This window comes from Lutra lutra, chromosome X (assembly GCF_902655055.1).
Source record: "Lutra lutra chromosome X, mLutLut1.2, whole genome shotgun sequence".
In the NCBI taxonomy this organism is placed as follows: domain Eukaryota; kingdom Metazoa; phylum Chordata; class Mammalia; order Carnivora; family Mustelidae; genus Lutra; species Lutra lutra.
The window spans coordinates 74,893,769-74,919,645 of NC_062296.1; the positions used below are offsets into that span (position 1 = coordinate 74,893,769).

At 39.0% G+C, this 25,877-nt stretch overlaps 2 protein-coding genes across 2 annotated transcripts in view; one reads left to right on the top strand and one right to left on the bottom strand.

Moving 5' to 3' along the window:
- Window positions 1–25,877, bottom strand: part of IL1RAPL1 (interleukin 1 receptor accessory protein like 1) — a 1,432,909-nt gene that overhangs the window by 642,617 nt on the left and 764,415 nt on the right. The gene's annotated exons all lie outside the window — the stretch shown is intronic.
- LOC125092180 (transcription factor SPT20 homolog) lies at window positions 17,748–24,203 on the top strand. Its single transcript, XM_047716541.1, has 2 exons — window positions 17,748–19,275; window positions 21,220–24,203. Exons 1-2 carry the CDS (start codon window positions 17,748–17,750, stop codon window positions 24,201–24,203), a joined length of 4,512 nt encoding a protein of 1,503 aa, XP_047572497.1.

Sequence of the window (25,877 nt, forward strand, 5' to 3'; positions counted from 1 at the left end):
AACAGACCAAAATACATTCCAAGCCAAGTGTTCAGCTCTGTTCTATTCACCAGTATATGTATGCATATCTATCTATCTATCTATCTATCTATCTATCTATATTCTTCCCTCCTTTCTTCTCCCCTGGGATTTGGGTCTCTTCTGATGTGGTCAGTGTATATTTTTCTGGAGTCGTTGCTACCCTTTTAGTATTTTGTTCTCTCACTCATCTATTCTTATCTGGATAAAATGACAAGGCAGAAAAACTCACCTCAAAAAAAAAAAAAAAAGAACAAGAGGCAGTACTGACAGCCAGGGACCTAATGAATATGGACATTAGTAATGATGATTGTAAAGATGCTAGCTGGGCTTGAAAAAAGCACAGAATATACTAGAGTTATTAGAGAATCCCTTTCTAGAGAAATAAAAGAGGTGAAATATAACAAGGTTGAAATCAGAAAAGCTATGTGAGGTGCAATAAAAAATGGAGGCTCTCACTGCTAGGATAAATGAAGCAGAAGAGAGAATTCGTGATATAGAAGACCAAATAATGGAGAAGAAGAAGATGAGAAAAAGAGAGATAAATAAATACTGGGCCACGAGGAGAGAATTCAAGAGACAAGTGATACCATAATATGAAACAATATTAGAATAATTGGGATTCTGGGAACAAGGGAGAGGGGCAGAAGGTATATCGTAGCAAATTATAGCAGAGAATTTTCCTAATTTGGGGAAGAGAACAAGCATCAAAATCCAGGAAGCACAGAAAACCCCCTCAACATCAGTGAAAATAGGTTCACACCCCATCATCTAATAGTAAAACTTACATATCTTAGGAACAAAAAGAAAATCCTGAAAGCAGCTTGGGACAAGAAGTCTGTAAATGCAATGGTAAAAATATTAGATTGGAAGCAGACTTATCCACAGAAACCTGGCAGGACAGAAAGAACTGGCATGATATATATTCAGATTACTAAATTGTAAAAACAAAAACAAAAACAAAAACAAAAAACATGCAGCCAAGAATACTATATCCAGCTAGGCTATCAATGAAAGGAGAGGGAGAGATAAAAAGCTTCCAGGAAAAACAAAAACTAAAAGAATTTGTAAACACCAAACCAGCCCTACAGGAAATATGGAAAGGGGTCCTCTGAGCAAAGAGAGATCTACAAGTAACCAAACAGAAAGGAACAGAGACAATATATAGTAACAGTCACCTGACAGGCAATACAATGGCACAAAAGTCGTATCTTTCAGTAGTTACCCTGAATGTAAATGGGCTAAATGCCCCAATCAAAAGACACAAAGTATCAGAATGGATTAAAAAAAAAAAACAAAAACAAGACCCATTGATATGCTGTGTGCAAGAAACTCATTTTAGACTTAAAGACACCTGCAGATTTAAAGGGTGAGAGTGGAAAAAAATATTACCGTGCTAATGGACATTAAAAGAAAGCTGGAGTGGTAATCCTTATATCACACAAATTAGATTTTAAGCCAAAAACTATAATAAGAGATGAGGAAGGACACTATATCACACTTAAAGGGTATGTCCAATAAGAAGAACTAATAATTTTAAATATCTATGTCTCTAACATAGACGCAGCCAATGATATAAACCAATTAATAACAAAATCGAAGAAATAACTCAACAATAATGTAATAATATTAGGGGACTTTAACACCCCCCTCACTGAAATGGACAGATCATCTAAGCAAAAGTTCAACATGGAAATAAAGGCCTTAAATGACACACTGGACCAGATGGACATCACAGATATATTCAGAACATTCCATTCCAAAGCAACAGAATACACATTCTTCTCTAGTGCACATGGAACATTCTCCAGAATAGATCACGTCCTGGGTCACAAATCAGGTCTCAACTGGTACCAAAGGATGGGGATCTTTCCTTGCATATTTTCAGACCACAATGCTCTGAAGCTAGAGCTCAATCACAAGAGGAAAGTTGGAAAGAACTCAAATACATGGACTAAAGAGTATCCTACTAAAGAATGAATGGGTCAACCATGAAATTAAACAAGAATTTTAAAAAAATTATGGAAACAAATGAAAATGAAAACACAACTGTTCAAAATCTTTGGGATGCAGCAAAGGCAGTCCTGAGAGGAAAGTATATAGCAATACAAGCCTATCTCAAGAAACAAGAATGATCTCAAGTACACAACCTAACCCTAAACCTATAGGAGCTGGAGCAAGAACAGCAAAGAAAGTCTAAACCCAGCATGAGAAGAGGAATAATAAAGATCAGAGCAGAAATCAGTGAAATAGAGACCAAAAGAATAGTAGAACAGATCAACAAAACTAGAAGCTGGTTCTTTGAAAGAATTAATAAGATTGATAAACCCCTGGCCAGACTTATCAAAAAGAGAAAGGACCCAAATAAATTAAATCATGAAAGAAAGAGGAGAGATCATGACCAACAGCAAAGAATTACAAACAATTATAAGATATTATGAGCAACTATATACCAGCAAATTTGACAATCTGGAAGAAATGGATGCATTCCTAGAGACTACAAACTACCAAAACTGAACTAGGAAGAAATAAAAAAACCTGAACAGATCCACAACCAGTAAGAAAATTGAAGCAGTTATCAAAAATCTCCCAAAAAACAAGAACCCAGGGCCAGACGGCTTCCCAGAGGAATTCTACCAAACACTTAAATGATTAATACCTATTCTCCTGAAACTGTTCCCAAAAAATAGAAATGGAAAGAAAACTTCCAAACTCATTTTATGAAGCCAGCATTACCTTGATCCAAAAACCAGACAAAGAACTTATCAAAAAGGAGAATTACAGACCAATATCCTTGATGAGCACAGATGCAAAAATTCTCACCAAAATACTAGCCAATAGGATCCAACAATATCTTAAAAGGATTATTCACCATGACAAAGTGGGATTTATTCTCGGGCTCTAAATTTGGTTCAACATCTGCAAATCAATCAATGTGATACAATACATTAATAAAAGAAAGAACAAGAACCATATGATACTCTCAGCAGATGATGAAAAAGCATTTGACAAAGTACAGCATCCTTTCTTGATCAAAACTCTTCAATGTGTAGGGATAGAGGGTACAAACCTCAATATCATCAAAGCCAGCTATAAAAACCCACAGTGAATATCATTCTCAATGGGGAAAAGCTAAGAGCTTTTCCCCTAAGGTCAGGAACATGGCAGGGCTGTCCGTGTGTAGTGGAATGGAAATTCCAACAATGAAACACATGGAAAAATGGAAACAATGGAAAACCCACAGTGAATATCATTCTCAATGGGGAAAAACTGAGAGCTTTTCCCTTAAGGTCAGGAACATGGCAGGGCTGTCCACTACCACACAGCTATTCAATATAGTACTAGAAGTCCTAGCCTCAGCAATCAGACAACAGAAAGAAATTAAAGGCATCCAAATCAGCAAAGAAGAAGTCAAACTATCACTCTTTGCAGGTTATATGATACTTTATGTGGAAAACCACTCCAAAACCACTGTAATTCATACAGGAAATCAATAAAGTGTCAGGATATAAAACCAATACACAAAAATCAGTTGCATTTCTACACATCAACAGCAAGACAGAAGAAAGAGAAATTAAGTAGTCCATCCCATTTAGGACTGCACCCAAAACCATAGGATACACAGGAATAAACCTAACTAAAGAGGCAAAGAATCTGTACTCAGAAAACAAAGGTACTCATGAAAGAAATAGAGGAAGACACAAAGAAATGGAAAAATGTTCCATGCCCATGAACTAGAAGAACAAGTATTGTGAAAATGTCTTTGCTACCTAAAGCAATCTACACATTTAACACGATCCCTATGAAAATACCATCAATTTTTTTCAAAGAAATGGAACAAATAATCCTAAAATTTATATGGAACCAGAAAAGACCCTGAATAGCCACAGGAATGTTGAAAAGGAAAAGCAAAGTTGGCAGCATCACAATTCCAGACTTCAAGCTCATTTCAAATCTATTATCATCAAGATAGTGTGGTACTGACACAAAAACAGACAAATAGATCAATGGAACAGAATAGAGAGCCCAGAAATGGACACTCAACTCTACGGTCAACTAAAATTTGACAAGGCAGGAAAGAATGTCCAATGGAAAAAGACCATCTCTTCAACAAATGGTGTTGGGAAAATTGGATAGCCACATACAGAAAAATGAAAGTGGACCATTTCCTTATACCACACACAAAAAAATAGACTCAAAATGGATGCAAGACCTCAATGTGAGACAGAAACACATAAAAATCCTTGAGGATAACACAGAAGCAATATCTGTGACCTCAGATGCAGCAAATTCTTCTTAGAAACATCGCCAATGGCAAGGGAAGCAAGGGTAAAAATGAACTACTGGGACTTCATCAAGATCAAAAGCTTTTGCCCAGCAAAGGAAACAGTCAACAACACCAAAAGACAACTGACAGAATGAGAGAAGGTATTTGCAAATGACATATCGGATAAAGGGCTAGTATCCAAAAATCTATAAAGAACCTAACAAAATCAACACTGAACGAACAAATAATCTAATCAAGGAATGGACAGAAGACATGAACAGACATTTTGGCCAAGAAGCCATCCAAGTGGCAAACAGACATGTGACAAAATGTTCAACATTCCTCAGCATCAGGGAAATACAAATCAAAACCACAGTGAGATAACACCTCACACCAGTCAGAATGGCTAAAATTAACAAGTCAGGAAATAACAGATGCTGGCGAGGATGCAGATAAAAGGGAACCCTCCTACACTGTTGGTGGAAATGCAAGCTGGTGCAGCCAGTCTGGAAAACAGCAGGGAGGGTCCTCAAAAAGTTGAAAATAGAGCTACCCTATGACCCAGCAATCGCACTACTGGATATTTACCCTAACGATACAAATGTAGTGATCCAAAGGGATACATGCACCCTAATATTTATAGCAGCAATGTCTACAATAGCCAAACTATGAAAGGAACCTAGATGTCCATCAACAGATGAATGGATAAAGAAGAAGTGGTATCTATATATACAGTGGAATACTATGAAGCCATCAAAATGATGGACATCTTGTCATTTGGAACAATGTGGATAGAACTAGAGGGTATTATGCTAAGTAAAATAAGTCAGTCAGAGAAAGAGAAAGTCAGAGAAATATCATATGATCTCTCTGATATAAGGAATTTGAGAGGCAGGATTGGGGCTCGTGGGGGGTAGGGAGGGAAAAAACGAGGCAGGATGGGATCAGGGAGGGAGATAAACCATAAGAGACTCTTAATCTTGGGAAACAAACTGAGGGTTTCTGGGGGGTGGCGGGGAGGGATAGGGTGGCTGGATTATTGACATTGGGGAGGGTATTTGCTATGGCGAGTGCTGTGAATTGTGTGAGACTGATTATTCACATACCTATACCCCTGAAGCTAATAATACATTATATGTTAATAAAAAAATTCAAAGTACAGTTTCTTCTGAATGAGTATCACTTTGGTACATTGTAAAGTCAAAAAATCATAAATCAGACCATTATAAGTCAAGGACCATCTGTAATTTAAAAAGGCAGTTCATATGGAATCAGTAAAATTAATTGAAAAGTAATCACATACCAGAGCTCCAATAATGCCCAATGAGATATAAAAGATACCTGGGAAATGAGTATTTTAATCAACAGGAAGGCAGACTTTTCAAATAATCTGGGTAAAATTTTCTACAGCCCTCTCCAATTTTTATACTTCATTTTAATTTTTAAAAACAGTTTGTTTTCCTATTCTGCTTGCTTGGTATCTTGATGATATAAGGGCTTCCGCAAATAACAGAAAATATGTTTCTGTCATTTGAAAAAGAATAACTCTCATTGTTAATTACCTATTCTGGTTGTTAAATTATTCTTTATTTTATAAAAAAAAATCTGATTAGTTTGAATTAGTGTCAGGATTTATTAATCCCATGGTATACTCATAAAAGTTTGTTTTCAAATCTGAAGAATAAAGAAGATCTTGATTCTGTAAAAAATAAATAAAATAGAAATTATTATCAACAGCTATATGCCAATAAGCAAAGCAACCTAGAAGAAATGGATGCATTCCTGGAAACCTATAAACTTCTAAGACTGAAACAGGAGGAAACTGACAACTTGAATAGACCAATAAGTAGTAATGAGATTGAAGGAGTGATCAAAAACCTCCCATAAAACAAGAGTCTAGTATCTGATGGATTCTCTGGAAAATTCTACCAGACATTCAAAGAAGAAATAATACCTTTCTCCTGAAGCTGTTTCAAAAAATGCAAACACGAGGAAAACTTCCAGACTCTTTCTGTGAGGCCAACATTACCCTGATCTCAAAACCAGGCAAAGACCCGATCAAAAAGGAGAATTTCAGACAATATTTTTTTTGATAATAGCTTTGCTTTCCTTAACTTCAGAAGAAAAATACAATAAATAAAATTAACCATGGAGATGGTAAATAATCTTAATTATTAAGGGCATTTATATTTCTAATTACATGTATAAGTCAAAAATCAAATCTATTCCATAAAATTGATAAGGTACATATTTCCAGACTCTAGATACTGGTGTCATCTTAAACATACAATGCTTACCAAAATTCATGATCAGAGTTTTGTACAAAGAGTAACCTCTCTGAACTCAGCATATATAAAAACTAGCCTAATTTCTGCAAACACAAAAGGGACAAAACAGCACACCCGTATCCACAAAACCTCTTCCTTACCCAAGAGAATTTTGGAGGTAAAGTAAATGGAAGACAGAAAGTCTCCCTGAAAAGGAGACTGCAGCTACCACCCTTGAGACTAATATGTTCATACCACCAGCTTAGTGCTCAAATGTGAAGTTAAACACGTGAGCTCTTGCTTGCTTTTTCCACAACATTCTAATTTTACTTTTGAACTCTTTCACTGACTTTTCTCCTTAATGGTTTGAGATAGTTTCTTTCTATGTAAATTCAGTATATTTCCTCTTACCCTTCCCAGAGCAAAGCCATGCCATTTGATAAAAATAAAATAAAACCATTAAGCCCAGCAGGGAACACACAGCCTAACCTAGGCATGAATGTATAACATCATTTTATTAAATGAGTGAATTGTTGCTTATCAAGCATTTAAAATTCATTAATTCAGTCAATACATATTTGTTGAGCAGAGTAAATGTCTGGCCCAGCTGGGCATAAAGCAGCGAACAAGCAAAGCAATTGCTTTTATGGAGCTTATATTTTACTGAGAGGAAATGGTAGAGGGAGGAATATTGTACAAAAAGCTTTGTACAATACCACTTCAAAGACACTAAAATGGTTATTATAAAAAAATGGAAAACAACAAGTTTTGGCAAAGATGTGGAAAAAATGGAACCCTAGAGCATCACTAGTAGGTGTATAAAATGGTGCAGCCGCGATGGAAAACCAGTTTAGCAGTTCCTCAAAAAGTTAAACACAGAGCTACCATATGATCTAGCAGTTCCACTCCTAGGTATATACCTAAAAGAACTGAAAGCAAGGCCTTAAAGAGATACTTGTGTAACAATGTTCATAGTAGATTTACTTGCAATGCCAAAACATAGAAAGAACTCAAAAGTCTATCAGAATATGAATGGATAAACAAAATGTGGTATACAAATACAACACAATATTATTTGGCCTTTAAAAAGAATGACATTTTGATACGTGATGCAACGTGGATGAAACTTCAAAACATTATCCTACATGAAGTATGTCAGACACTAAAGGATGAACATTGTATAACTCCACTTACATACTTAGAATTGGCAAATTCAAAGAGACAAAAGCAAAAGAGAAGTTACCTGAGCTGGGGAAAAGAGAGGAATAGGCAGTTATTGTTTAATGCATACAGAATTTGTCAGGAATGACAAAAAATTTCTGGAAAGTGGATAGTGGGGATGGTTGCACCACACTGTGAATGTATGTAATGCCACTAAAGTATATGATCAGAAATGGTTAAAATGGTAAATTTTATGTTATGTATATTTTACCACAATAAAAAAACAATGAATTATACACTTTAAATGCATCAAATTATATGACATGTGAATTATATCTTAGTAAAGGCATAATTTTTAAAAACACTTTTATGCATTCTCTCATCTAATCTCCCTCTATGTAATCATATTTAACCCTCTTATTTTAATATCATCTCTGTATTTTGTCTCCTGTGCTTCTATCTCCAGCTCTGACCTCTCTCTGAATTCTAAATTTACATATCCAGTTGCCTATTTATCATACCTAATTGAAATCTAAAAAGTTACTTGAGACCTAAGATGCCCCACAAATAAATCTTTACTTTTACCCTTGAAGCTACTCTCCCTAGCCTCCCATATGTCACTGATTGCAACACCATTCACCTAGCTGCTCAAGCCAAATAGCTAGAATTTTTTTCAGACGTTAAAGCCTCACCCCAACAAAACTAGCAGGAGGTGAATGAGAGGGTATCAAAAACTCAATAATTAAGATAAATAATATTTTAATACAATGTTTAAAAAATCAAATAAATACAAAAAATCTATGAGAACAATAAAGGTTCATAATTCTTTAACACTCAGCCTTATATTTATCCTATCAATGATCACTAATCAATATTTTATTAATTTTTATTTGTATATAGGTATATATTTTGTCTTCCATACAGTGGAAGTGCCATGAGAACAGGAGTTTTATCTGCGTTGTTCACTACTTTATCCCATTAATATGTCTGTCTTTCACCAGGCTTTCCTACTGGCTGATGTCAAGGTTAAATTTCTCCAAGAGAGGATCTGTAGTTTGAGGTTCTGGAGTTGGGTATTCCGTTTCCTCCTCTTTTTCCCCTCCACAGAAGGCTGGCTGTGGCTTCCTGCTGTTGTTGACCCCTGGAATGCTTCATGCCATTTCAGCTCTTCTACCATATTTATAACTTATTTTGAATATTAAATTTCCCCTATTGAAATACTTGGAATGGATTTGCTTTAACTGACTAGATCCTGGTCAATACAGTAGTTTAGGAAAAAAATAGCTAAATGTTTTATCTACACTATACATAAATTCCTCAAAGTCTCCCATGAGATAAAATAAAGAAGTACACAAATTATATAATTATATGCTTGCAAGTAGTACAAATAACACTGTATAAACATGGCACATTTAATAAATTAAGGCACTTTCGGATTTTCCTATCTATGATGAAAGGTCTTTTATTGATATTCTAAAACAAACAAAAAAACAAAACAAAAAACAACAACAACCCGGAATTAAACAGTGAGTTAGTTTAATTTAAAGGCAGAATTATAGAGCTCCTGGGTGGCTCAGTTGGTTAAGCAACTGACTCTTGGTTTTAACCCCAAGTTGGGTTCCATGCTCAATTAGCAGTCTGTTTGAAAATTCTGTCTCCCTTTGTCCCAACCCCCACTCCCATGTGCTCTCTTCCTCCCCCTCAAACAAACAAATAAATCTTAAAATATGAAGTCAGAATTAGACATTTTTGGGGAGAGAATTTTTTATTCTATATGACATGCATATTTCACAGTTGGTTTCTTTTCAATCCGTTTACATAATTTTAGTATCAATTCCAATGAAAAGTAACTTTTAGATTTTTCTGACTAGAAAGAAGAGCCATTAATCTGAGTCACCTCCCATTCACTAAAAGAGAAAATGATTTAAATGCCAGCAATCTGATAACTTTTCCTGGTAAAAAGAGGCCACTTTTAGAAAATAAAAGTCTAATAATTTGTATTTCTTTATAAATATAAACATGTTTATAATGTGACAATTACATTAAACATTTTGTCAACAAAAAATATAGGAATAAACTCCTTTACTCTTTGACTGACAGAATATAATGTCACAGAGTAATGTTAGAGATATGGTTAAAAGTGTCAAAAACAAAACACAAATGTGTCTAATCTTTACCCAAATATGATAAAGAATACAAGAAGGAGGAGGAGGAGGTACAACTGGGTAGTTGCATGGGCAGAACTCACTAATAGGCTGTGTGATTATGAAGGAGTAACTAGTCTTCCTTGAACTTCAGTTACCTGATCATAAAATTATAAGGATACTTAAATTCCTAGCCTTGTGTAAAAAGCAAATAACATCCTAATGTAAACAAACTTTATAATGGACAAACAGCTACTTAACACGGACCACTGCTGTTACTATGATGTGTAGTTATGGCTTAACCCCCTAGATGACTGTCAGCTTGACTACAACCCTTGAATCCTCTCACTCCCATTGCTATTTCACATACTCTTCATTGTTCATAATATTTCACCACTGGCTAAATATGGAATTTATATCAAGGTCCCCACTTTTTAAAAGCTTAATCTCCTTTGCAGCAGCACCTCATAAAGAGATAAATCACACAACCCTTAATATTTAATCTTCTTTTCCTACTGTGAATGTAGTCCTCCTCCATTTATGTTTTCCAGATCCAACTTTTCATTTTTATAAAATAAAAATTCAATATAAATAGAACACCCTTTCTGGGAGTGAAGTCCCATACAGCTGAAATTCAGTTAAACTTGTCTCATATTATTGGCAGGAAGAGCTGCAGTTGCCATGAGGCATAAAGTGGAAGGCATCCCTAGATGCAGCATCAGGGAGAGAAATAAATAAAACAGCATGAATGAGGGCTTGCCCATTATTAGCTTTGCTCTACTCTTAGTTTTTGATGGAAGAATCACCAATGGGACTCTAGAACTAAATGGATAAATATTTGCAGATGTCAATAGCTATGTACATGAAATGATATTTTGAAATTCAGTATTTTCAGAAGTATAGGTCATATGAAAAACACTTATCCCTAGCCAGAGGATAGGTGGGATAATTACACAGGACACTTTCCAAGAGTCAGCTGTCAAACCTACTTTGCTATCAGTACTCTCTAAGGTTATCTCTCATGTTCTTCTCATATGAAACAACTATTACAAAGAAATGAAAATGGCTTTATTGTATACATGAATTCTAGTTATAATATCTGCTTCTTCCTTAAAAATCCATTATGATGGGGGGTGCCTGGGTGGCTCAGTGGGTTAAAGCCTCTGCCTTCAGCGCAGGTCATGTTCCCAGGGTCTTAGGATCGAGCCCCACATTGGGCTCTCTGCTCAGTGGGGAGCCTGCTTCCTCCTCTCTCTCTGCCTGCCTCTCTGCCTACTTGTGATCTCTGTCAAGTAAATAAATAAAATCTTTAAAAAAATCCATTATGATGGTAGCCAGACAAAGAAAACTCTTATGGAATGGAGGAGTTCAGTCCCATTATATTCAGTTTTATCAAGATGCAGGGTCTTCCCAAATTAGTCTTCATACACACACGAACAATATCTTAACAATTAACTTGATATCTTTTACTTAAGTGTTTTCTTGAAGCTACAATTTATACAACAGCACTGTAATCATTCCCACTCTCATAACCCTTCTGTTCACTAGTCTATTAAATACGATTTAATTGACTACCTTGGTGGCTAATTTGAAAAAGCTGTTACATTGCTTCTGGCTCCTGGTTTTCTTTACTAATATGGATTTATCTCGAATCCAAATTATACAAAGTATTGCTGCTATTTTGACTTTGTAGTTACTGATGTCTTTATTTACCATTTATTATGTCTATAATGTATAAAGCACATAACATGAATAAGTCATTAATTTGAATTGTGGCTTTGGGTGTGTTAGTTTCTCATTTGTCAAATAAAAGTCTACATGAAGGCTTACATCCTTTTCTGAAGTTCCAAAATAGCATTACTGATAATATCATTATGCATGTTATATTTATCTGACCCATTTAGTGCATTATTAAGAGATTTTACAGAGGCAGTCTTGGTGTGCACATTTGTTTTACTCTACGTCTACCTATAACTTACCTTTTCACCTGCACTAATACAAATCTTTCAGTAGCATTTTAAACTATTCTCATTTTTTCAACACAAGTTCATCTCTTTCTCTACTATGGCTTGAGTTTTCTCTCCATTATGTATCAAAAAATGTTACTAGTGTTACCAAAAATCTCTTGGCTTTCAGTCATTATCTGGCTTGAGCACAATATGACATTGAATACTATTTATGTCCAGTCATCTTGAGATTTTATTAGAAGGCCTTTTCCTGGTTTTCATTTTATGCCACTCTTCACTCAGTTCCTTGCAGTTAAATGCCAGAATTTCCCTAGATTTTTGTCCTTGCTATTCATTTCCTCTTGAGTGCTCTTATGTTGCAAAATGATATTCAGAATGAAGTACTGCTACCTCCACTGATGGATAACAGTTGTTATTCATCTAGAGTATGAAGTAACAGTGGAAATGTTGCACTTAAAAAATGGAAAATTAAGTTCATTTTAATGAGCATATACTAATAGTGGAAAATTCCTACCTATGAGCCTCAGTCACCCTGAAGTCAAATCTGGGGGCAAACCCTATTACCAGGTTCTTTGTTATCCATAGGATTTGGTCCAATTAACACCCTCAAAAATGTTTAAGAGTTGTCTGTTTCCCCACACCATTAGCTAACAAGATAAGCTATAAAGTATGTTAATCTTTGGTAATGTAAGAGGTAAAAATAGGACTTTTATTAAAATAAAAAATTCTTAACTTATAATTCTCTTATTTGTGATGTCTTTTCATATACTTAAGTGGTATTTGTATTCCTACTTTTGTCAAATGTCATTTTGACCCCCCCTTTTTTTTTTCCTCCTAGGTTAATGACCTTATTTTTATTAATTTGTAGACAGCCTTGAGGCCAAATTTTGAGATGGCAAATACTGAGAAACAATTTGAGGCCAGGTAGATTAGACCATAGTTACTGAGGTATCAAAAGAAAGGAGCACAGAAAGAGCACAGGACCAGAGGTGGTCAACTCTTCTTGGGAAGAGAGTGAGATAACTTTGAGAGGAAATGTTTCCTTTGAAGCCTTAATGGTGAAGGTGAGGGAGGAAACTGACTATAAATAAAGGGCTCTAGTGAACCAAGATTTGGTCAAAGAATCAGAAGAAACCAGACTTGTGAAAAAATGTTCCATTTGTTAAAAACTACCACCACCACCACCAACAACAATAAAAATAATAAGACCCACATGTCATAATGACAGCGAAAAAGGTGGTCTTGAAATATGGAATCAGGTAACCATCGAATCTCCCTATTCTACTCAGTTCAAAGTATCTTCTATTGCTCGTTCAGGGGTAAAAGCCAGAAAAATGATAATCAGTTCAGCAAATAACAGTTGTAAAACACATGTGCACATATGCACATCCACACTCACAGAAAGCAGAGGAAAATTTCACCTTGACACCCCAATAGGAATTTTATATGTAAACAAGTGATTGTGCATCATAGTTTCCAGACTTCAAGTTATATTACAGAGCTGTAGTAATCAAAACAGTATGGTATTGGCACAAAAACAGACACAAAGACCAATAGAACAGAATAGAAAACACAGACAATTCACAAATGAACCCACAACTATATGGTCAATTAATCTTTAACGAACAGGAAAGAATGTCCAATAGAAAAAAGATGGCCTTTTCAACAAGTGGTGTTGGAAAAACTGGAAAGCAGCAAGCAAAATAATAAAATTAGACCACTTTCTTATACCATACACAAAAATAATCCAAAATGGATTAAAGACCTAAATGTGAGACCTGAAACCATTGAAATCCTAGAAGAGAACACAGCAGTAACTGTTTTGCCACTGGCTATAGAAACTTCTTTCTAATATGTCTCCTGAGGCAAAGGAAACAAACACAAAAATAAATTATTTGGACTATATTAAAATAAAAAGCTTCTGCATAGTGACTGAAACAATCAATACTACTAAAAGGCAATCCACTGAATGAGAGAAGATATTTGCAAATGATATATCTGATAAGGTGTTAGTAATCAAAATACATAAAGAACTTAGATAAATTGACACCCCCCCAAAACAAATAATCTAATTTAAAAATGGACAGAATAAATGAACATACATTTCTCCAAAGACAATATCCAGATGGCCAACAGACACATGAAAAGATGCTCAATATCACTCATCATCAGGGAAATGCAAATCAAAACTACAATGAGGGGGCACCTGGGTGGCTCAGTGGGTTAAGGCCTCTGCCTTCGGCTCAGGTCATGTTCCCAGGGTCCTGGGATCAAGCCCCACATCGGACTCTCTGCTTAGCGGAGAGCCTGCTTCCCCCTCTCTCTGCCTGCCTCTCTGCCTACTTGTGATCTCTGTCTGTCAGATAAATAAATAAAATCTTTAAAAAAAAACTACAATGAGATATTACCTCACACCTGTCAGAAGGGCTAGAATCAAAAACACAAGAAACAACAGGTGTTGGTGAGGATGTGGAGAATGAGGAACCCTCTTGTACTGTCGGTGGAAATGCAAATAGATGCAGCCACTGTGAAGAGCAGTAAAGAGGTTTCATAAAAAGTTAAAAATAGAACTACCTTAGGATCCAATAATTGCACTACTGGGTTTTTACCTACCCTTCCTCCAAAATACAAAACTACTAATTGAAAAGGATACATGGACCTGTATGTTTTTAGCAGCATTATACACACACACACACACACACACACACACACACACACACACGTATATATACACATACACATATACACACACACGTATATATACACATACACATATACACACACACACATGCACAATGGAATATATATACAGACACACACACACAATGGAATATTATTTGACCATAAAAAAGAATGAAATCTTGTCATTTATAATGACATGGAAGAAGCTGGAGACTATAAAGCTAAGTAAATAAGTCAGGCAGAGAAAGACAAATACCATATGATTTCACTTATATGGAGAATTTAAGAAACAAAACAAATGAGCAAGGGGAAAGAGAGAGTGAGATAAGCCAATAAACAGATTCTTAATTATAGAGGACAATTTAATGGTTATCAGAGGGAAGAGGAGTGGGAGGATTGGTTGAAAAGTTGATGGGCATTAAGGAGGCCACTTGTCATGATGAGAACTGGGTGATGTATGGAATGGTTGAATCATTGTATTGTACACCTGAAACTAATATAACACTGTATGTTAACTGTATCAAAAATAAAATAAAATGAAGTAAAATAAAATGAAAAATAATATCCTCCAAACTTCCAGAGAAAGCCAAGTCACTTACAAAAAGAAAACAAAAAGCACAACAAAGCAGAGTAACATTTCCAAGAATCTAAAGGAAAGGACAGAATATGAGCCAGGATTTTATTACTAGCAAAGTTTTAAGCATTAGAAAAAGAATCTCAGGAAATATCATATACATAAATGCTTCCTAAAAATAGAGAATGAAAAACTTTTACAATGTAAGAATGGAGAAAGATTTAGAGAAATCTTGGTAGTGAGCATACATAATTGATGATCTGGTACTAAAATAAAGGCAGTATTAAGTATTACAGTTATAAGAATAATATGTAAATATTATTTGCTCTGAAGAAGTAGAAATAACATAACTAAAAAATGCAAAGAGAAGAGAGAAAGGAATATAGAGTAACCTGATTTGTTAACATATACATGAGAATTAAAATATTGTAAGCTGACATCATAGAAAAATCAAAGTAAGGAAAGAAGAATACTAAGATGATTGATTACATAAAGGTATAAGTATAAAGACAACTGGTGGAAACAACAAAAATGACCCCAAAATATAAAACAGTATGGCAGAGCTGCAGGATTTTCTTATAATAAGGATATTGGTTTATTTTGAATTCTATTTCAAATATATTCTGTCAGTTTGCCATTTACCATTTAATTTCATCTTGATTGACATGGAGAGAGTTTTTTTATTTCTCTCTAATAATTACATCAATCCTTTTATACCCTCTGGATTTGGGGACTTTTAGAAAGTCTTTTTGTACTCTGTACTTATATACATTTTAAAAAATTTCACTATTTTCTTCCAGTAGTTTTATAGTTTCATCATTGATTCATTTATTTTTACAGAAATGTTAAGACAGAAAAAAGTATTTTTTCCAGTTTCCTTTTTTACAAACAAGACTGAGTGAAAACTTTATCTTTTCTCCACTGACATGTGATGCCACATTTACTGTGTGTCAAACTCCTGCATATTTTGGGAATTACTTCTTAGATATCGAACTGTTAGACTTACATCTCTTGATATTTATACAACAAACACACTGTTTAGTACAATATAACATCTGGGAAGGCAAATCTCTTGCCATTACTTATTTTTTTATTAAGTACTTTATTTTAATTCCAGTATAATCAACATAAAGTGTTATATCATTTTCCAGTGTATAATATAGTGATTTAACAATTCTATACTTTCATTGTTCAGGGCTCATCATAAATGTACACTTTAATTTCCATCACCTGTTTCACTCATCCCCTGACACATTTCCAAAACAACTTCTTCACCATTCTTGTGTATTTATTTTTCCATGACTGGTTCTAATGGGGCATCTTCATGAGTTTTCAATTTTGCTTCAAAATAAGTAATTTAATGTTTTACATTAAAAAAAAAAACACAAAATTTGCATGTAAGATGATGTCCAGCTGGGCACCTACCACCAAATTCCCTGTCAATGTTTCCAGATGCTCCTGTTTTTAAGGTTAATTTCATGAAAAAAGAGGAAAGAGGTCAAGCTTCACAGTCAGAGATTTGGATTTGTACCCTGCCTCAACTGCTTACCATTTTATAATCTTGAGCCTATTACCTCAGTTGGTTGAATGTCAGTTTCTTCATTTGAAAAAAAAAAAAATGTCTGCTTGGTTAATTTCCTGGATCATTAGATAAATTTTATTTTGAGTAGCTTTGAAATATGAATGACTCATGGTGGGAACTCTTTGCAAAATAATTTCAAATAGGTAACATCCTCATCCGTAGCTCCAGTCTAGATTTCTCTCCTTACTTCAGAAAATCCCATGACTTGAATCCTTTTTTCTGATAACTTTCTATTCATTCTTTAAGAAAGCTCAACTATCATCTCCTTTGGGAATAGGTTTTTTTTTTTCACTTCTCCATGTTTAGAACTTCTTTTATCACTCTGCCCACGTCTATAAATTGTGGTGTATTCTATTTATCTGATTATTTGTTTGCCTCACCAGGGAAATTGTTAACTCCTACATGGCAAGTCACTTGTCACTGATACTATTGTCTCAATTCTAGCATATTAGTTTCCTCATAATTCATTCTCAAAGTAGCTGTTGGTTGAACATACATTTTCTACAGGGAAAGGAAAGCACATAGGACATATTTATATTTGTAATTTTTCTTTACTCTTAATGAGAACAAAGTGGGGAAAAGGATGGCATTGAATCACTTTCTATAAAAGGTTGTTGTTATTATCCTGTTAAACTGCATTGACTGGACACAGACGTCTTGCCCTACTTCCAATAGGAAGTGCAGGCACCACAACAGGAAGTACAGACCACTGAAAACCACACCGCCAAGGAGGCAGAAGGTGCAGCCTGAGGTAGCGCGCAAGCGCACAGAAGGCTCTATAGTTTGACCCCTCCGCACTGACTTCCGGCCTAACCAAGGGCAACGACGCAAGGCGAGGTGAGGCAAGGCCCAGCGCAGTGGTGGCAGCCTGTACAGATACAGGTATTTTTCAGAGACTTGCAAGAATTCTGTGTATTGCTTTCTTGTTAGTAGGTTTCTTGGTGTCAATTTTGAAGTTAAGCTGGTGGTTCCATTGTGGAGTTGCGGAGCTTGCAAGACTATATTGACCCGAAGTGTGGGGTTTTTTTTCCCACTCTGCTAGGCATTTGAATTTTCTCTTCTTTGGGGGCCCCTTTTGTACCATGATGCAACAGGCTTTAGAACGAGCTTTGGACCGTGCGGACTATGTCATCGCAGGTGCCCAGCAGAGGCCTCCTAAAAGGAAAGTCTCGTCGAGTGGGGAAGCATCTCTCTACGAAAAACTTTACGACATCTATGTGGAAGAATGTGGGAGAGAGCCTGAGGCTCCAGAGGAGCTAAGAAGCAACGTGAACTTGCTAGAGAAGCTCATGAGGAGAGAGTCGTTGCCGTGTTTAGTGGTCAACCTATACCCAGGAAAAGAGGGATATTCACTGATGCTCGAAGAGAAACATGGAGCGTATTCAGAGACTATTCGGCTGCCTTATGAAGAAAGGGAATTTCTTGAATATCTGGATGCTGAAGAATTACCTCCTGTTTTGCTGGACCTCCTGGAAAAATCTGAGGTGAACTTCTTCCACTGCGGGTGTGTCATAGCACAGGTGCGGGACTACAGGCAGTGCAGCAGTGGGGAACCTCCGGGCTACCAGAGCAGGCACATTCTCCTGCGCCCGACCATGCAGACGTTAGCCTGCGACGTGCAGTCCATAACCAGCGATGGCCAGAAATGGACCCAGGAAGACAAACTGTCACTTGAGAGCCAGCTGATCTTGGCTACCGCTGAACCCCTGTGTTTGGATCCTTCTATATCCGTAGCCTGCACTGCAAATAGGCTGCTCTATAACAAGCAAAAGATGAACACTCCGCCGATGAAAAGGAGCTTCAAGAGGTACTCTACACCCTCTCTGAGTCAGCATTGGGAGCTGTCTCATTCTCCACCTCCTCCTGAGCTGACAGTATTGACTTCTTGCAAAAAGAGCAAAGAAAGTAAAACAAGTGAGAATTCTGACTTCATAATTTCTAAAGCAGCAGATTATGTAGATATGTGGAAACAGAGACCCTGTGACTTGGCTTTACCTTCTGAAGTGGATGTGCAGAAATATGCTAAATGGGAGAATTTTGTCAAATGTGATGGCTCACAACCAACAGTGTGGCCAGCCCATGAGATAAAAGATGATTCTGTATTTGGATATGAAGGTGGTGATGAGTCTCAGACAAAGCTGACCTTGATGCAGTCACTTAAGGATCCACTTATCTCTGGAAAAAGAAGACGACGTAAAAAAGTCAGATATGAGAGACAGATATCTTCTCCACACCCCTCCACAGATGACCATTCAAATAGTGTCCTGCCTGGGTCAAAGACTGATGCTGGTGTGGTAGTCACTGAGCCAGAGGTGGTAGTCCTACACCAGGCCAAATGTCCAGTCACCACTTCACATAGTTCCAGCGACTCAGCCAGATTCAGCCATCTGCCTCCAGGGAAAGAAACTGAACATCCCAAGATCCTTTTGGGTCAGTCTTCAGTCCTGGGGAAGGGATTCAGACATCCATCTCCAACCATCAAACTTCCCTTAAGCTCAGAAAAGACTTCATCAGGTAACAGTTTAACTCCATGGCAAGGAAACAGCTTTCTTAAATCTCCATCTCCTGTTCTTGCTTCTAAGCCACCAAGTCTTTCTCAGAAACCCACTGTGGGTGTGAATCCAGTTAGCACATTTCCTGCAGCCACCATGTCTACCACAAGCTCATCACAAAGAATCCTGGCCACCCAGGGCATGGCCAACTCCCAGAAATCCTCTGTGGAAGTGAATCGAGTTAGCACACTTCGTGCAGCCACTGTGTCCACCACCAGCTCAATCCAAAAAATCCAGGCCACCCCTGTCATCGCCAATTCCCAGAAATCCTCTGCAGAAGTGATACAAGTTAGCATGCTTCCTCCAACCAGCCTGTCAACTACCAGCTCATCACAAAGAACCCTGGCCACCACAGTCATGGCCAACTCCCAGAAATCCTCTGTGGAAGTGAATCAAATTAGCATGCTTCCTTCAGCCACCCTGTCGACTACCAGCTCATCACAAAGAACCCTGGCCACCCAGGTCATAGACAACTCCCAGAAACCCTCTGTGGAAATGATTCGAGTTAGCATGCTTCCTCCAATCACTTTGTTTACTACCAGCTCATGTCAAAAAACCCTAGCCACCCAGGTCATGGCCCCCTCTCAGAAATCCTCTGTAGAAGTTAATCAGGCTGGCATCCTTCCTGCAGCAAGCATGTCCACTACTAACTCATTACAAAGAACTCTGGCTACCCCAGTCATTACCAACTCTCAGAAACCCTCTACGGAAGTGATTCGAGTTAGCATGTTTCCTCCAGCTGCTTTGTCCACTACCAGCTCATCACAAACAACCCTGGCCACCCAGGTCAGTGCCAACTCCCAGAAATCCTCCGTGGAAGTGAATCAAATTAGCATCATTCCTGCACCTACTGTGTCCACTACTAACTCATTACAAAGAACCCTGTCTACCTCAGTCACTACCAGCTCCCAGAAACCCTCTATGGAAGTTATTCGAGTTAGAATGTTTCCTCCAGCCACGTTGTCCACTATCAGCTCATCACAAAGAGCCCTGACCACCCCAGTCATGACCAACTCCCAGAAATCCTCTGCGGAAGTCATACAAGTTAGCATGCTTCCTCCAGCCACCCTGTCAACTACCGGCTCATCACAAAGAACTCTGGCCACCCCGGTCATGGCCAACTCCCAGAAATCCTCTGCGGAAGTGATACAAGTTAGCATGCTTCCTCCAGCCACCCTGTCAACTACCAGCTCATCACAAAGAACCCTGACCTCCCCGGTCATGGCCAACTCCCAGAAATCCTCTGCGGAAGTGATACAAGTTAGCATGCTTCCTCCAGCCACCCTGTCAACTACCGGCTCATCACAAAGAACCCTGACCTCCCCGGTCATGGCCAACTCCCAGAAATCCTCTGCGGAAGTGATACAAGTTAGCATGCTTCCTCCAGCCACCCTGTCAACTACCGGCTCATCACAAAGAACCCTGACCTCCCCGGTCACGGCCAACTCCCAGAAATCCTCTGCGGAAGTGATACAAGTTAGCATGCTTCCTCCAGCCACCCTGTCAACTACCGGCTCATCACAAAGAACTCTGGCCACCCCGGTCATGGCCAACTCCCAGAAATCCTCTGCGGAAGTCATACAAGTTAGCATGCTTCCTCCAGCCACCCTGTCAACTACCAGCTCATCACAAAGAACCCTGACCTCCCCGGTCATGGCCAACTCCCAGAAATCCTCTGCGGAAGTGATACAAGTTAGCATGCTTCCTCCAGCCACCCTGTCAACTACCGGCTCATCACAAAGAACCCTGACCTCCCCGGTCATGGCCAACTCCCAGAAATCCTCTGCGGAAGTGATACAAGTTAGCATGCTTCCTCCAGCCACCCTGTCAACTACCGGCTCATCACAAAGAACCCTGACCTCCCCGGTCATGGCCAACTCCCAGAAATCCTCTGCGGAAGTGATACAAGTTAGCATGCTTCCTCCAGCCACCCTGTCAACTACCGGCTCATCACAAAGAACCCTGACCTCCCCGGTCATGGCCAACTCCCAGAAATCCTCTTCAGAAGTGATACAAGTTAGCATGCTTCCTCCAGCCACCCTGTCAACTACTGGCTCATCACAAAGAACCTTGTCCACCCCGGTCATGGCCAACTCCCAGAAATCCTCTGCGGAAGTGATACAAGTTAGCATGCTTCCTCCAGCCACCCTGTCAACTACCGGCTCATCACAAAGAACCCTGACCTCCCCGGTCATGGCCAACTCCCAGAAATCCTCTGCGGAAGTGATACAAGTTAGCATGCTTCCTCCAGCCACCCTGTCAACTACCGGCTCATCACAAAGAACCCTGACCTCCCCGGTCATGGCCAACTCCCAGAAATCCTCTGCGGAAGTGATACAAGTTAGCATGCTTCCTCCAGCCACCCTGTCAACTACCGGCTCATCACAAAGAACCCTGACCTCCCCGGTCATGGCCAACTCCCAGAAATCCTCTGCGGAAGTGATACAAGTTAGCATGCTTCCTCCAGCCACCCTGTCAACTACCGGCTCATCACAAAGAACCCTGACCTCCCCGGTCATGGCCAACTCCCAGAAATCCTCTTCAGAAGTGATACAAGTTAGCATGCTTCCTCCAGCCACCCTGTCAACTACTGGCTCATCACAAAGAACCTTGTCCACCCCGGTCATGGCCAACTCCCAGAAATCCTCTGCGGAAGTGATACAAGTTAGCATGCTTCCTCCAGCCACCCTGTCAACTACCGGCTCATCACAAAGAACCCTGACCTCCCCGGTCATGGCCAACTCCCAGAAATCCTCTGCGGAAGTGATACAAGTTAGCATGCTTCCTCCAGCCACCCTGTCAACTACCGGCTCATCACAAAGAACCCTGACCTCCCCGGTCATGGCCAACTCCCAGAAATCCTCTGCGGAAGTGATACAAGTTAGCATGCTTCCTCCAGCCACCCTGTCAACTACCGGCTCATCACAAAGAACCCTGACCTCCCCGGTCATGGCCAACTCCCAGAAATCCTCTTCAGAAGTGATACAAGTTAGCATGCTTCCTCCAGCCACCCTGTCAACTACTGGCTCATCACAAAGAACCTTGTCCACCCCGGTCATGGCCAACTCCCAGAAATCCTCTGCGGAAGTGATTCGAATTAGCATGCTTCCTCCAGCCACCCTGGCGACTACCGGCTCATCACAAAGAACCCTGACCTTTCCGGTCATGACCAAATCCCAGAAATCCTCTGCAGAAGTGATACAAGTTAGCATGCTTCCTCCAGCCACCCTGTCAACTACCAGCTCATCACAAAGAACCCTGGCCACCCAGGTCATGGCCAACTCCCAGAAATCCTCTGCGAAAGCGATACAAGTTACCATGCTTCCTCCAGCCACCCTGTCAACTACCGGCTCATCACAAAGAACCCTGACCTCCCAGGTCATGGCCAACTCCCAGAAATCCTCTGCGAAAGCGATACAAGTTACCATGCTTCCTCCAGCCACCCTGTCAACTACCGGCTCATCACAAAGAACCCTGACCTCCCAGGTCATGGACAACTCCCAGAAATCCTCTGCGGAAGTGATACAAGTTGCTATGCTTCCTCTAGCCACCCTGTCAACTACCGGCTCATCACAAAGAACCCTGACCTCCCAGGTCATGGCCAACTCCCAGAAATCCTCTGCAGAAGTGATACAACTTAGCATGCTTCCTCCAGCCACCCTGTCAACTACCAGCTCATCACAAAGAACCCTGGCCTCCCAGGTCATGGCCAACTCCCAGAAATCCTCTTCAAAAGTGATACAAGTTAGCATGCTTCCTCCAGCCACCCTGTCAACTACCCTGTCAACTACCGGCTCATCACAAAGAACCCTGGCCACCCCGGTCATGGCCAACTCCCAGAAATCCTCTTCAAAAGTCATACAAGTTAGCATGCTTCCTCCAGCCACCCTGTCAACTACCGGCTCATCACAAAGAACCCTGGCCACCCCGGTCATGGCCAACTCCCAGAAATCCTCTTCAGAAGTGATACAAGTTAGCATGCTTCCTCCAGCCACCGTGTCAACTACTGGCTCATCACAAAGAACAGTGGCCACCCAGGTCACAGCCCCTTCTCAGAAATCCTCTGCAGAAGTGATTAGAGTTACCATGCTTCCTCCAGCCACCCTGGTGAGTACCAGCTCATCACAAAGAACCCTGGCCACCCAGGTCGTGGCCATCTCCAAGAAATCCTCTGTAGAAGTAAATCAAGTGAACACACTTCCTGCAGCCACCCTGTCTACTGCCAGCTCATCACAAAGAAGCCTGGCCACCCCAGTCATGTCCAGCTCTGCAGGCCACAGCATCATCAAAGTGGTGGGCTCTGGTTGTGGAGCCCAGGCTTTGGGGAGGGGTTCCAGTTGCAGCAAGGGCTCTACCTCTGGGACCACAGCTCCTGTGGATATCAAGTCTAGCACCCTGTCCTCAGAAGCTCGGCCACCAAATGTAGTGCCTCCTGCACCACAGGCTCCTCAAATAGGTGTTCAATTTATTTTAAAAAATGCCTCCAGTATCAGTCCAGTAACTCTACTGGAGCTTCCACAAGGTTCACTACTTTTGAACACCCAGCAGCAGCCTCAGCAGCAGTGGCTCTACCAATTTATTCCACAACCACAACTCCAACAGCCCACAACTACTGGTCCTCAGGAGCCAGTGCCACAGAGTTCAAGTGCACAAGGTTCAACCAGTCAGAGCACAGCCTCATCTGCTCAGCAAGCCATTGTCCTTAACCTCCCTGGAGCAGGAAGTTTTCTGCAGCCCCAGCCGGCAGTATTGGCTCCGCTTAACTCTGCAGAGAGTCAAAGAAGACCCCAGCAGAGCCGACCTCATCCCCAGCACACACTGCAGCAGACCCCTGCCTTGCAGCGGCAGCCACAGCAGCAGGTACAACAGTTGAGAATCTTGCAGGGCCCCGTGGCCCTGACAACAGTAGTCGCCCAGAGAGCTGGGCCGCCTCCACCTAGTGTTCAGACAGCAAACCAGCCAAAAGGTAAAATGAAGAAAGGCACATAAACTACTCCAAAATCCTAGGTCTTGCGTTACTTCTCTGTCTCTCTCTCTCTCTCTTTTTAAACGGGAAAGAATGAACAAAACAAAACAAAAAAACACAAGCAGAGAGTTTGAGTATTTATTCTATCTTTGTCTTTAACATCTCAGTATTTTACATCGCTAGGTATACAAACCAGAGAAGCAGAACCCAGTGCTTTTTATATAAAAACAGGGAAATGTTCTAATGAAAGAAAAAGAATGGACTTTGGTATTAGCTACCATCAGGTCCATATCCTAGCTCTGCAATTTGCTAACCTTAAGCCTATTTCCTAAATTCACTGAGTCTGCACTCCCTTACCTGTAAAATATGAATAGGAATATTCACTTCTTAAGTTTATTGTCAAGGTTAATGTAAGATATACTAAATACAGAAATTTAAAGTTAAATTAATTTTAATATAAATACTAAATATTTGAAAGAAATAAACATTTAAGCTTAAAATAAACTACAGTAATAATAATAGTGCACATAATAGTTTTATTATACTACACGAAAGCCAATCAACAGCAAATAAGCCACAGGAACTTAATTCTTCAAAAAAAATATACTGGACTTTTAAATGTTTTATACACACACACACACACACACACACACGCAACAACAACAGACATGTTTTAGGTTTTCAAATTACAGAGATATAGGTACAGGTATAGACATATAGATACAGATATAAATACAGAGATTTTAATCTTCTATTAAATAAGCAGTAGCCCTCTTAACTCTACCTAGGTGCCCCACACGGTGAATTCTCTTTCTGATAAAACTGGATGCATTAGCAGTTGTAATTTGTTCTTCAGTAATTGAGGGATGATTTGGATATATGACTCAATATCATTTGCCAGACTATTTTCTTCAAATGCATTATTCATGTGGTGCTTATTATTTTGTAAACATTTCATAATATACAAATGCACCTGCTGTCTGCCTCTTGCTCCTCTATTTTGTCTCAATTATTTTGTCCCCACCAGACAAGATAATAATAATAAGAGCGAAAAGGTAAAAGTTTCTTGATTTACAATGGTCAAGTGAATGAAAAATGATAAGTTTAAATAAACCAATGAAACAAATGACAACAGGGAATTATAGGGAAAAGAATAAATAATTGTGGTATGAAAATATCTTTAAAGATAGCTGCAAATTAAAAATGATTTTTGTAGCTCCTAAACAATGTATTTTATGATAGCATTTTATAGTAAGAAATTAAATGACTACATTAAGATCCGCTCCCTCCCAATTTAAGTAAATTCATAAATGTGGATAATACTTTCAAAATACTTATATGTAGGGGAACCTGAGTGGCTCAGTCAGTTAAGCATCTAACTCTTGCTTACAGCTCAGTACTGAGACTGAACCCCACTTCCGGCTTCCCACTCAGCAGGGAGCCTGCTTCTCTCCCTCTCCCTTTGTCCCTCCCCCCTCAAATAAATAAATCTTAAAAAAGTATAATAAAATAATTACATGTAACTATAAAGATTTATATCACTCAAAAATGTCACCTTCCTGAGTTTTTGGAATTGAAGTTTGCTTGAAAAGAATGAACTACTGAAAACATAAAAATATATTTGTTAAATAGTTATTTTTTGTTAAAAGACTTTATTTTATTGTAATATTTGCTATTTCAGATATCTACTTGGATGA

Coding starts and splice junctions, on each gene's coding strand:
- LOC125092180 (XM_047716541.1), top strand. CDS start 17,748: ATGCAACAGGCTTTAGAACGAGCTTTGGACCGTGCGGACTATGTCATC. Junction 19,276..21,219: donor TTCTCAGAAACCCACTGTGG/GTGTGAATCCAG, acceptor AATCCTCTTCAG/AAGTGATACAAGTTAGCATG.